Source organism: Dreissena polymorpha, chromosome 1, assembly GCF_020536995.1.
Source record: "Dreissena polymorpha isolate Duluth1 chromosome 1, UMN_Dpol_1.0, whole genome shotgun sequence".
Classification (NCBI taxonomy): domain Eukaryota; kingdom Metazoa; phylum Mollusca; class Bivalvia; order Myida; family Dreissenidae; genus Dreissena; species Dreissena polymorpha.
This window is the reverse complement of record NC_068355.1, coordinates 128,426,385-128,438,346: the sequence shown is the minus strand read 5'-3', so window position 1 is coordinate 128,438,346 and position 11,962 is coordinate 128,426,385. Positions and strand designations below refer to the sequence as shown.

General features: G+C 33.8%; 1 protein-coding gene across 1 annotated transcript in view; it reads right to left on the bottom strand.

Annotated features, from left to right (window-relative positions):
* Positions 1-2,071: 2,071 nt before the first annotated feature.
* LOC127867102 (uncharacterized) overlaps positions 2,072-11,962 on the bottom strand; it is a 31,946-nt gene continuing 22,055 nt past the window's right edge. Inside the window, exons 12-17 of the mRNA XM_052408096.1 lie at positions 11,617-11,778; positions 8,905-9,063; positions 8,493-8,580; positions 7,312-7,405; positions 6,692-6,769; positions 2,072-4,592 (exon numbers count right to left, since the gene is read on the bottom strand). Of these exons, the coding sequence (XP_052264056.1) occupies positions 3,735-4,592; positions 6,692-6,769; positions 7,312-7,405; positions 8,493-8,580; positions 8,905-9,063; positions 11,617-11,778 (1,439 nt within the window). The 3' untranslated portion in view covers positions 2,072-3,734. The remainder of the gene's footprint in view (positions 4,593-6,691; positions 6,770-7,311; positions 7,406-8,492; positions 8,581-8,904; positions 9,064-11,616; positions 11,779-11,962) is intronic.

The window sequence follows — 11,962 nt, the reverse complement described above, 5'->3', positions numbered from 1 at the left end:
GCGCGGCCCATATGGTTTTGTCTTCTTGTTTATTAATTTTGGTAAGTTCTCGTATTGAGTATGTATAATACTGGTGAATTAATGTAACATTATCCGTCAGCAAATAGTGTGTTGAGCATTTTCATTTCGGTTTGTATTGTTTTGTTTTTGCATGGTAAGTTTGCGACTGATATGTCTACTGTCATAAAGTTTCGATGCTTGCTGCATTGACGTAGCGGTAATATGTGATGCGTCAGTAATTGTATGTGCTACATTGATGAAGCGGTTATATGTAATGCGTCAGTAATTGTATGTGCTACATTGATGTAGCGGTTATATGTGATGCGTCAGTATTTGTATGTGCTACATTGATGTAGCGGTTATATGTGATACGTCAGTAATTGTATGTGCTACATTGATGTAGCGGTTGTATTTGAGGCGTCAGTTATTGTATGTGTTACATTGATGTAGCGGTTATATTTGATGCGTCAGTAAGTGTATGTGCGTAATCATACTAATGGTGAAACTGTAAAAGCGACAAGTATTCATTTCGTTATCTTATATATGCTCACAGAATGCTAATTATTTAAAATAGTAATGGGTGTTTTCGTTATGTTAACCCATATCTTACGACTAAAACTCGCGGACATAACCAATTTTATTGAACGTATAAACACTTGAGAAACATTATAAAGGAAAAAAGTATACGACGACGGACAACAACCCAGAAAAAAGGAACATAAATACCGAATTGCGTATGACGAAGAAACTAAAAACCAACTGACTGCTTCTTATAGTCTCATGTATGACTCTTGCGGTGCCCACGGCAACAACAATTTCCGACATTAGCTGATGATGTGTGATAATATGGGGCATCTGGGGCCCGTATGTCATTGTTGGAAAGATGAAAACCGTGCAGACTGTGTTTTGCATCGTTAATGTCTAAATTCACCACACAATATCAAATTCTTGTATAATGCAACCGCATTATGTTTTTCTAGAACCGACAAAACGGAGGTTCGAAGCAAGCGAACCTCTCGAAACATGCAAGGGTAAGAACAGTTATCAGGGCAAAATAAGTAAACTTCTACTTCTTGAAAATTATGAACATTTAGTTAAAGTGAAAGTTTATGGACTGATTGCACAACGGGAATATAGCACGAAGGCATTTCTTTTTGTACTAGAAAGTATGTATTTATACTTTTGTATATCATTTAGAAAAATTAAATATGGACATCTGATCTGCTTGCTCCATTAAACATTCTTTTATTTACTTACTTAATAGCATAATGCTATGTGTGCATTAGCGCCCAAATAATCGTTGTCGGGTCAAGTTTAACTTAAGGGTACCCCGGGTACTCTTCTCTTCTTATTAAGTCTTGACTACATAATTGAAACTAGTTCAATTGGTTAATTTTCTTCCTAAAATTTAGTTTGGCCTGTATAAAACAAATTAAAAGGTGAAAGCGTCAACTGTCATAGACAAACACTTCCAACAAAGGAAAGTGTTGTTATCAACAATCGTAACGCTTGCTGCATTTATGACATAATAATTCCTTTATTCCATTTTTTAATCTCTTTTATTTGTAGAGAATAATTAAATGTTGGGAAATAAATTGGTGCACACTATTATTATATCGTTGCGTGTCGGGTGCAAAACATATCGCTTCCGTATTGGTCACGGTAATCTTGAACACTTGAAACGTGTGCATAATTTAAAGTCACAATAAGAATTAGGCTTGATTTGTATAAACAGTAACAGTGGTCCAAATTTAGTATTCAGCGTTTTTTAAGTGTTAAAGTGTGCGTGTCTCTTAACACTCATTTCTATTCTAAGTGACATTTAAGGGTGTGACATATAACGGGAGGATAAGTGTCCTACAGGTACATCTATTGTGAAAATATTTCGAAAATTAGGTTTAAGCTTTTCATTTATTTGTTCGCTTAGGGATATTAACTCACGAGTTTGGGCAAATTTTGCTTGTGTTTCGCAATTGATTGTCCGTATGAAAGTAACATATCTTTGTTAGAATAGCATTAAAATCGTTTATTTCATACTAAAAGCAGAAAATGTGCTGTAAACAAAACAAAATAATAATATCCTTTATTAATATTTATTTATAAAAAAGACCATACATAAGTTTATATCTCAAAAGCATGTATTTAAAAGTATATGAACATTGTTTTTAAATAGCATAAGTACATTATAAGAGCATATATAAGTAAAATATCAGAATATTAAAATTACAAAAATTCATTCTTGGGGCATGGTTATACATTGGTAAAGTTCTCTATCTTAAATCGGAAATCATATGCAATATAAAGATAAAATATCAAGCATGAGCGGCGCAAAAATAGCAACACATTCACCTAAGCACTTATACACAAGAACTTCAATCAAACAAAATAACGGCTTAAGTATATGGGTATGATTTAACCAGCTGTGGCTACCCAAAAATATATATTTCAGATTCCTCGATTAAAGAGGTATTATTTGGCCAATATGTCCCTTAAATACTACATTAAATTATCTACTACTTGGGAAACAGGTTATGGGCCAGAAGTATTCACTTATTGCGGGTTGATCGAACATTGGCAGTAGACATATAAGTAGAAATAATCATTCCCACTTTCAGTGCTCAAAATGCAGAATTAAAAGCACACCAATGAAGTCACAGTAAAGGATTTTGTCATATTCTGAGATAGTTTGAGACTATAGGGTCTTGAGCTGCGTAAAAGCACATTACATTAATCCGGAAGTCAATTAAGATATGCTTATAATGTTTTCTGTAATATGTGAAATACACATGCTCGGATTTCGAGATAAAGCACATTTGGTAATTTAAGGACAATGTAACAAAATAATGTGCAGATACCGCGCTATGAACAATATGGCCATGAAGAAAACCGTATTTAACGTGTTTGAAAAGATCCTGTTATTTGAACAACAAAAGAAGCAATTATAAACATATTGATTAAATAATAATCCAACAATCCCAAGCACACTGCAATGAGTGAAAGATAAAAAAAACTTATCTCGAACAAACTGTGGAAAAACTTCCATTTATATAATGATGGCATAGTACTTTCTATAGAATAAAAATATCAATATCATTACGAATTTCCCAATTCCAACGAACTCAATACATTCATCACCATTCATCAATAAATTTTATCGCAGTTTACATACGCTGTAATCGCTGTATCAAAAATATAAATTAAATATATGTGTTCCATTATGAATTTGAATGTTCAAAATTATATTTGCATGCAATAGGAATGCAAATAAACAAGCGAAAGGCATATCAGGGCTGTGATAAATTTTGCATGTCAATCATGAAGACAAATTTGAGGTATTGTAACAATTGTAATTTGTAAAATTGATCAATGACATGGGTTACCCTGACCTGTGAATAATGTCTAGTTATCTAATGTCTTCTAATATTAATCATGTATGTCAAGTTAGTTAGAATTGCCTGATAGCATGTATCAATGATCCTACGAATGCACACACACACACACAGATTCATCCCAAAATACAGACAAGTGCCATGCGAACGGCCTTTTATTTCTAAATGTAGAATTAACAAATTTTGTAAGTCGGCACCTCATTTGACATGCAAACTGTTGGTTAAGATGGTCTCATATGCGCCGCTTACATAAAGAAGTATTCGTTTGAAATGCCCAAGAGGGACGAACGTTTGATTGCTCACCGCTGTCCGACACAGATATCCGCTGGTTGGCCTTGTCAGAGTTCAAACCTTGGTCAGTGGAATGTGACCCGCTACTACATACGGGCGACTGTCGTTGTCATGTCTGTCGGTGGAGACATAATTGGTCAGCCCAGGCTTATTAATAATTTGATTACTCATATTGTTAGGTTGAGTGTCTTCTTGTTTAACGTCCGTACCAAATGTAACGCAGCCATCAGCGAGGGATGATACCTCTGTTAGTCCAACGTCTGCTTTCATGTAATAGCTTTCGACTGGTTCGGTGTTTGAAAAATGACAGAGTGACAATTTAGATGCAGTAGTGCTTGATTCTAGAACTGAATTCAAGGCATCATTTTCTTGGATGAGTGAGTCGGGTCGTTTATCAGCTTGTGTTTTAAATGCAATCGGTATAGGAACAGTTTGAAGTTTGACCAAGTGTGGGGATTCTGATGTTATGTGAGGTGTCGTTTCTTCATTTATTGCAAATACATAGTCTGCAAAGGGAATGCTTGGATCAGAAGCCTGATGAAATATACTGCCTCCATCAACATGAAGTTTCAGATTGTGTATGTTCCGTTTCTGAAGTCCACCAGAATCGCAATCGTCCGTCGATTCAAGTGTAGGGACAGGGGCGTAGCTGCCAATATGAGCTGACGATGGGTTAACAAAATGATCAGATTTTAGAGCAGGTTGTTTTAAATCAGTTACCCCGCTCGACCATGACTGTGTGGTCGTGGCATTATGGCCTATGATTCCCGTCTCCCTCTGAAACTCTGCACCTTCGTGCACAATTTTGAGCTCTTGTTTGGCATTATTACAGAAGCCCTGATCATGGGGAGGGGTACTAGCGGGGTCCTCCACACCACTGTCCTTGCTCACCTGCCTCTCGAGATCACGCATCTGAAACAAAAGAAAAAACTAGTATCAGACAAATCATAGAAACAATTGTTTATGCAATCGAATAGCCTGAAATAAAACGTACGGACAATGGCTTCTGAAATGAGATAGCTCTTTATAAGGCTAATTGACACTAGCTTCTGAAACGAAATAGCCGGAAATAAGACATAGGGAAAAGTACCTTGAAACTGGTTTCTTAAATGAGATATCATGAAGTAATGCATTTGGACATCGACTTTCAAAATACCTATGTAATGGCGTCTGAAATAACCCGGTTATACGGTGTATTGGCTGCACATGGCTTTGAAGTAGCTTAATAATTGCGTATGCAATAAAACAGGCAGACATATATTGCATAAGAACAAAGCTTTACGTAAAGTATTGGATCATTTGCTTCTGAACCGATATAGCCTGAATTAAGGCGTAGCAATCCAGCATAAGCTATTGAAGTACCTTTAAAAAAGGCATACTGTTTGCACTAAAAAAACAGTTACATTTAACACTATGCAAATTTTAAAATGTTTAATGTCATATTAGAAATGTCAAAATACATATTGCACTTAAACTTTCTCTCTTTTCTCTTTGATATTTTCTAGTATTATGCCCAATATAAAAATTAAGAACGAACCATTCACATAACTGGAACTAAGCATTCGCATAACTGATTCTTTTGTAAGGACTACTATAATATCAAACAGGATAAACGTATTTTAATTAAGAACAAGGCATCAACATATGTGTAATGTTGGCTCGTTGCTTATGAAAAACTGAATGTAGGACCTGTACAAATGGGTCATGTGTGTACATTTTCAAAGCATTATTGTTAAAGATAAACCAAACTTATCCAAAACTTAAAAAGGGTTAAACCGGTATATTTTTCCACATATTTGTAGTCGACTATTCATAGAAACTTTAAAAAATATTTTAGAAGAAGCTTCGTAATAATTTAATTTATTTATATACTATGATTTATATATAATTATTTATATAAGAATTATTATTATGTTAATGATAATAGTATTATATGTAAGTAATTATGATATATTTATATGTTGTAATATACTTTAAAAAGCAAAAACAATTATTGATATCGATATACTTTCAAATAAGATTGATTAGAAATTATGTGATAAGTTTATAAGTTTATTTGTATATTCACTTTTGACAAAAGCCTTTTCATGATTCTTTTAGTGTTTGCAGTACTGTTAATGACTTTTTTACCAGTATTGCTACACTTTTGGTTCAAACACTTCCAGTAGCAACACAAACATATGACTTAAAGTTGGAAGCATTGGATAGTTTTAACAAAACAATGAACCATAATAACAAGGAAATGCACCTTTATCATGTTACAGAGAATTTTGTTTTTAAAGAACTTAATAATTTAACTGCCGGTAAGAGTACGGGTCTTGATATTATTTCAGCTAGGTTCCTTAAGGATGGGGCAGATATTTTGAAAATTTCAATCGTTTTATTGGTAACTTGTCTATATCTGAGGGATGTGTTCCGGGTGACTTTAAACAAGCTAGGTTTAATTCTTTGCACAAAAAGGTAGTAATTTAGATGTTGGAAATTATAGGCCAGTCAGTATACTTAGTGTAACTTCAAAACATTTAGAAAGAAAGTGTACATACAATGGGAATCTTTTTAACGTCAAACAATATTTTTTATGAACATCAATCAGGATTTAGAAAATCATATTCTACCGAGATTAAATTAAATCATATAACAACTTGATCATTTTTTTCTCGTACTTTTAATGGGCCCCATTGGAAATAAGCTTTTAGCTTAATGGGTTATCCATAGGTCAAATATAGCATTTCAATTGATAACTAATTTTTATAACTGTTATAATATATATACATATTTGGATTTATTTAACTATTTATATATTATTTTATAATTACAGCTGTCAGAATAACATTGGTGTAGCTATGTTTTTATGTTTTTATGTATTGTGATATTGTTATATGCGTTTGACCTAGAATGTAAATAAATGAATAAAAAGAGAATTTTAAGATATCGATAATGTTTTATTATCAGCCCAATTATCAAAAAAGGTATATGTTCCCTGCAATGCAACAACAAAACAGTTTACTTACATTTTTATTATTCGATTCATATTCTTCAACATCAGAATTTGATGACACGTATTCTTCTGACTTTTCTCCTGAAATGACCTGGAAAAACATAATATGAAAAAATGCAAAAATAGATAAAAGGGCAAAATAACTATATCAATCATTATCTAACTGTCGCATCGTTCATGTATCATCACTGTATCAACATTCTACACGAAAGATATGTTGTGTTGTTGTTGTTTTGTAATGTCAGTACTTTCTATTTGTTTCATTATGACTTAAATTTAATTTGACCATGATTGTTATTATGCACGAATTTTAGTTCAAATGACAAATAATAAGCATTCACCATATTGAAGCGCACGGTTAATATGTCCAAGTAACATCCTACTAGACATTAAGGTATCATTATCAGTGAAGCCACACAATGATCTGTCTTACTGATAATATACATCTGTTTTCGGTGCACAATTACCTTCAATCAAGTCTGATCACTTGAACTAGTTTTGTAGTGTCTGGAAAATATCTATTCATGAAGATTGATCAATGCAAGACAAAAAAATACGAGTACAGACAAACACTTCTTCCAATCTGATTATAAAATCATTGAAAATTTCATGATTATAGATCAAGAGTCTTACAAAAATCGTATTAAAATTTCCAGTGGTTTTCATTTCTGTAATCGTAATATCCATCTTCTTTCGTTTCCACAACGTCATTCGCTGTTGACAGTTCCTGTAACAACAATTGAAGCCATCAATGCTGTGAATTTAAATTACTAAATGTACATACTTAGCTACGTTAGAAAACGCAATCATTCCAAAGCTTCGTCTGACTCTCAATCTAAGAACAAAGAAACATCCAGCAACATAGTAGACTAATGACTGTTACAGTTCTAACGAGGAATACATACACTTTGCCCAAACGAACCCCGCACGTCGATATGTGTATCGATATCTTAGTTGAACAAGTGGTTGTTTTTTGTATTGTTTAATGGCGGAAGAAACAATCGCAGTTGCACAAAGAGTGGCTCAATTAAATATTTCCCTCACACGTTTGACAAATGAAAGGTGTTGGTGTACATCTGTGGACAATTTTTTTTGTCTACGGACAGACGAACAGATTAGACGTTTATGATAATTCCAGTATGGTCTCTTTTACTTTGTAGCGCATGATATATTTATTCCTACTAACCGTTGGTTTTGTATTAAGGCTAGTGGCCATTTTCCATTACACTATACAACAATACATACCAATAAAACTTAATATAAGAATGATGAAAGATTGGTCACTGGCCTTGAACGGTCAATAGAAAGCATTGGATACTTTCAGGGAAATGGTGAACGTCTGTTATATTTACTTATAACTAATATTTATTCTGCAAAATAACCTACTAATATTAATATATTTTACTAATTGAAGTTCTTTGAAAAATGCCAGTTTTTAAATTAAAAATATTAGTAAATTGAATTTGTGAAATCATTTTTTTCATTGAATAAACATGTATATATTTTTTAGCTTTCACTTATGACAAAATATTTTCCTGTGATGCCCCATAGTTCCCCGTATGTCACATCAAATGCCACAAAGACATAAATGGTGAATCAAAACAGCCAAATATGCATACGGTCAAATGATTTTTTGGTAAAAATATTAAATTTACCAGTGTTCTTTAACGGGTACATTTTTGCATGTTTCGACATATAATGAACTTGTGAACACTGACCGTGATTAGAAAAAGTATAAACGGAATGTATCGATGCTTTAAAGGCCCATCTTAATATAGTTCACACAACACAATAACAGGAAATAGTGTAAATACCTGAAAACCAAAAAGATGACACTGCCATTAATGATCAGCATGAACAGTCCGCCGATAACTATTCCTGCAATAGTTCCTGGCTTTAAATCTGCAACATGAATATGTCACACTGCCATTTGATATACATGAACTAACAAAATATAAATAATAGGCGAGTTTGTGGTTTTGTGAATATTGTACCATGAGTAGTGTTTTCCAATAAGGCTGAAGGTTACAATAACTCTTTGAAGAGATCTTTATTGACTAAGCCATACTATATGCCTATGACATTCATATATATATTTTTGAATTTAGCCCGAAAGAGTATTGTGTTATTTAGCTGAGTGTATTCAGCAAGGGTTAGTTGCGCTGGGATGGAAACTAAGACATTAAAGCAAAACCAGCTCAAGACCACACACTGTTGTAAAAATACCATTGTTGCGGGCCACAGCGAAGGCAGGCTTGCTGGCCGGTCCCTGACTCCCATCGGTTGTTACACCCATCACTGTAAAGCAGTAAGTCTGGTCTTCAATCAGTTCCTTTATGTTGTGACTGGAAGCAGTGCCTATCACACTCAGCTCATTGCACAAACCTGAAACAATGAAATCTTTGCAATAACAGGCAACAGATCTGAAATGGTGCAATAAAAGCTATCCAAATAGTATGGTCCAGTCTAGACTATCTTTGCAATAATATATGTCGACCATATTACACGCACATGGAAATATCAGAAGTCTTTACCTGAATTTTGTTTTAACTATACAAGTTACCTGTATTTGAGACACTGCAATTACACCAATTTACTATATTCGATATATTTTGCAAATATACCAGTGAACCATATTTGAGAAACGTTGCTATTTTATCCATATTGATAACCTTTGCAATTACTCAAGAAACTTTACTATAAAACTACAAACCCATATGAGTGCCACTTTGAAAAACTATCAGAAACCTATATTTGATAAACTTTGCGATAATACCAATATGCCATATTTTAAAAGCATTTCAATTATTCAAAAAGCTCGTATTTGACAATCTTTGGGAAAATTGATAATGTCCATTTTTATATAGCTTTTGTTTCGTACTGTTTTGGCAATTCGTCACATGCCTTAATTAAAGGACCAACTTATTGCATATAATGGGAATGCAACACTGCTCCAGCAGCTGGAGTTTCACTTCTTTATATTAAACTGAACAATTGCCCATATATTACAAACTTAGCAATATGAACATTAAACCATATTTGAAAACCTTTAAATAATATTAGAGGCAAATAATTGACAACCTATATTCGATAGTCAGTCATAAAAAGTCTAGATTTTATTTACTTTGCAACAATACCAGCTCGCCATATTTGATAAATTTTGTAGTAACATAAAGCTCTATTAGATAAAATGTGTTAAACCCAATAAACCATATTTGAAAAACGTTGCAGTTATAGCACAAGACCATATTTGATCAACGGGTAAGAAAAACAAGCAGCCCAATTTTGACACACCTTGCTTGAAAACCAGACAGTCACACATAACAGCGTTAACGGCAAACTCAAAAACTCATATAAGACCAGTTTGCAATAGCACTAGTAATAGAAGCCTATAGTTTTGGAGGTCATTTATGACAAATATTTGCAATTATACCTATTTGCCCATACACAAAATGTGCTTTAATACCAAAAGCAAATACTTGGGTATATTTATTATAATAAAAGTTGAATATATGTTAAGCTTACTTGAGCAAAACGTGCTCATGGTGAGCTTTTGTGATCGCCTTTTATTCGTCGTATTTCTTCCGCCGTTCGTCGTCGACATTTGCCATGTTAACATTCTACAGGCAACATAAATTGTTCGATTGTCATGAAACTTGGTCAAAAGATTTGTCATAATGATATCTTGGACGCGTTTGAAAATCTTTTCGGTTCTTTCTAGACCGCCAAGGGGGCGGGGTTTTTTTTCCTTACATGGCTAAACTCAAACCTTGTTAAAACTCTTGAAGTCACGTTAATTATCCAATCTTAATGACACTTCGTAAGACCATTTGTTATAATGATATCTGGGCTGATTTCGAAAATGTCGAAAATACAGTATGTTGAAAAACATGGCTACCAGGGGGCAGGCCATTTTTCCTTGAATGGCTATAGTAAAACCTTGTTAGGTTCAAATGGTTATGGATCGTCTAAACATATTGCTGCCATTGGGCGGGGTATTTGTCCTTAAATGACTATAGTAAAACATTTCAAACACTTCAAATCACATTAATTAAACTTTGTCAGAACATTTGTTCTAGTGATATCTGGGTTAAGTCTGAAAATGGTCCCGTCCGTTGAAAAAAACGGCCAACAGGGAGGGGGGTTGGGCTGGACATTTTTCCTCAAATGGCTTAAATGAAACCTTGTTAACTCTCTAGTTGATATTTTGAAAATACTTTCAGAAACACCTACAAAGTTGCTGAGAGAAGTTGGGTTACCTGAAGTCTCAGGTGAGTAGCCTCTGGTCCTCTTGTTCTTATAAAATTAGCAATTATACAAGTTATCATGACAATCATACCAACTGTGCAACAATATCAGTTGTAAGTTATAGCAAATTTGCAACCCAATCAATGGCCCTTATTTTATTGTTTAACCTTTAGCTACCCATATGCAATTCACTTAGCGCTTATACCAGCTACTCTTGACTGGAATTCTATTTTACGATATCAGCTGAATATCTTTGATAAACTTTGCAATATTACCAAAAGCTCATATTTGATCAACTTTGCAGTCATAACAGCAGCCCATATTTGACTTATTTGCAACTGCAGAGTCCCCTGAATAAATAATAACAAATTCAGTTGATAAAAAAACTCACTTTGCAAAGACTAAATTTATTGTATGAATTTTACATATGCATCCATAATAAACAATTCAATAGAAGGTCGGCCGTATCTGCCACTCTTTATGATTACTGTTAATAACCGTTAACGCTTCAATTCTTGTCCAGTTTTTGACAGACGAAGAAATAACATTTGTATTATACAGGCTTGTAAAAATATATATATATTTACAAATGTACAACATAAATATGCAAACTCAGCACAATTCATTCCAGATATTAGTTTATGTGTTTCATAATAACAGTTCATATTTGACAAACAGATTAGTTGTTACCTGAGCAGGGTATGTCACTCTTTTCCACGGGGCAGTATTGGATAGTGTAACTTTCAATGTACGGCTGGCCAGATTCACACGGCAGCGGGGACCACAGAACAATAATCGTATTGTCGCCTGAGCCGGTCCGAGCATTCACATTCAATGGTGCCTTGGTTGGTTCTGTGGGAATGAATGTGTAATGATCACAATTAATTCAAACCAGGGCTTTAGAACAAACATTGCAAACTGTAAGGGCAAATACCCAAAGGATGTGTGGATAACCAAAGTGTCGTGTACATATTGTATACGTCACACAAATGATATATTTGAAGTTGCAATACAATTATTAAATGAACTGTGGGTG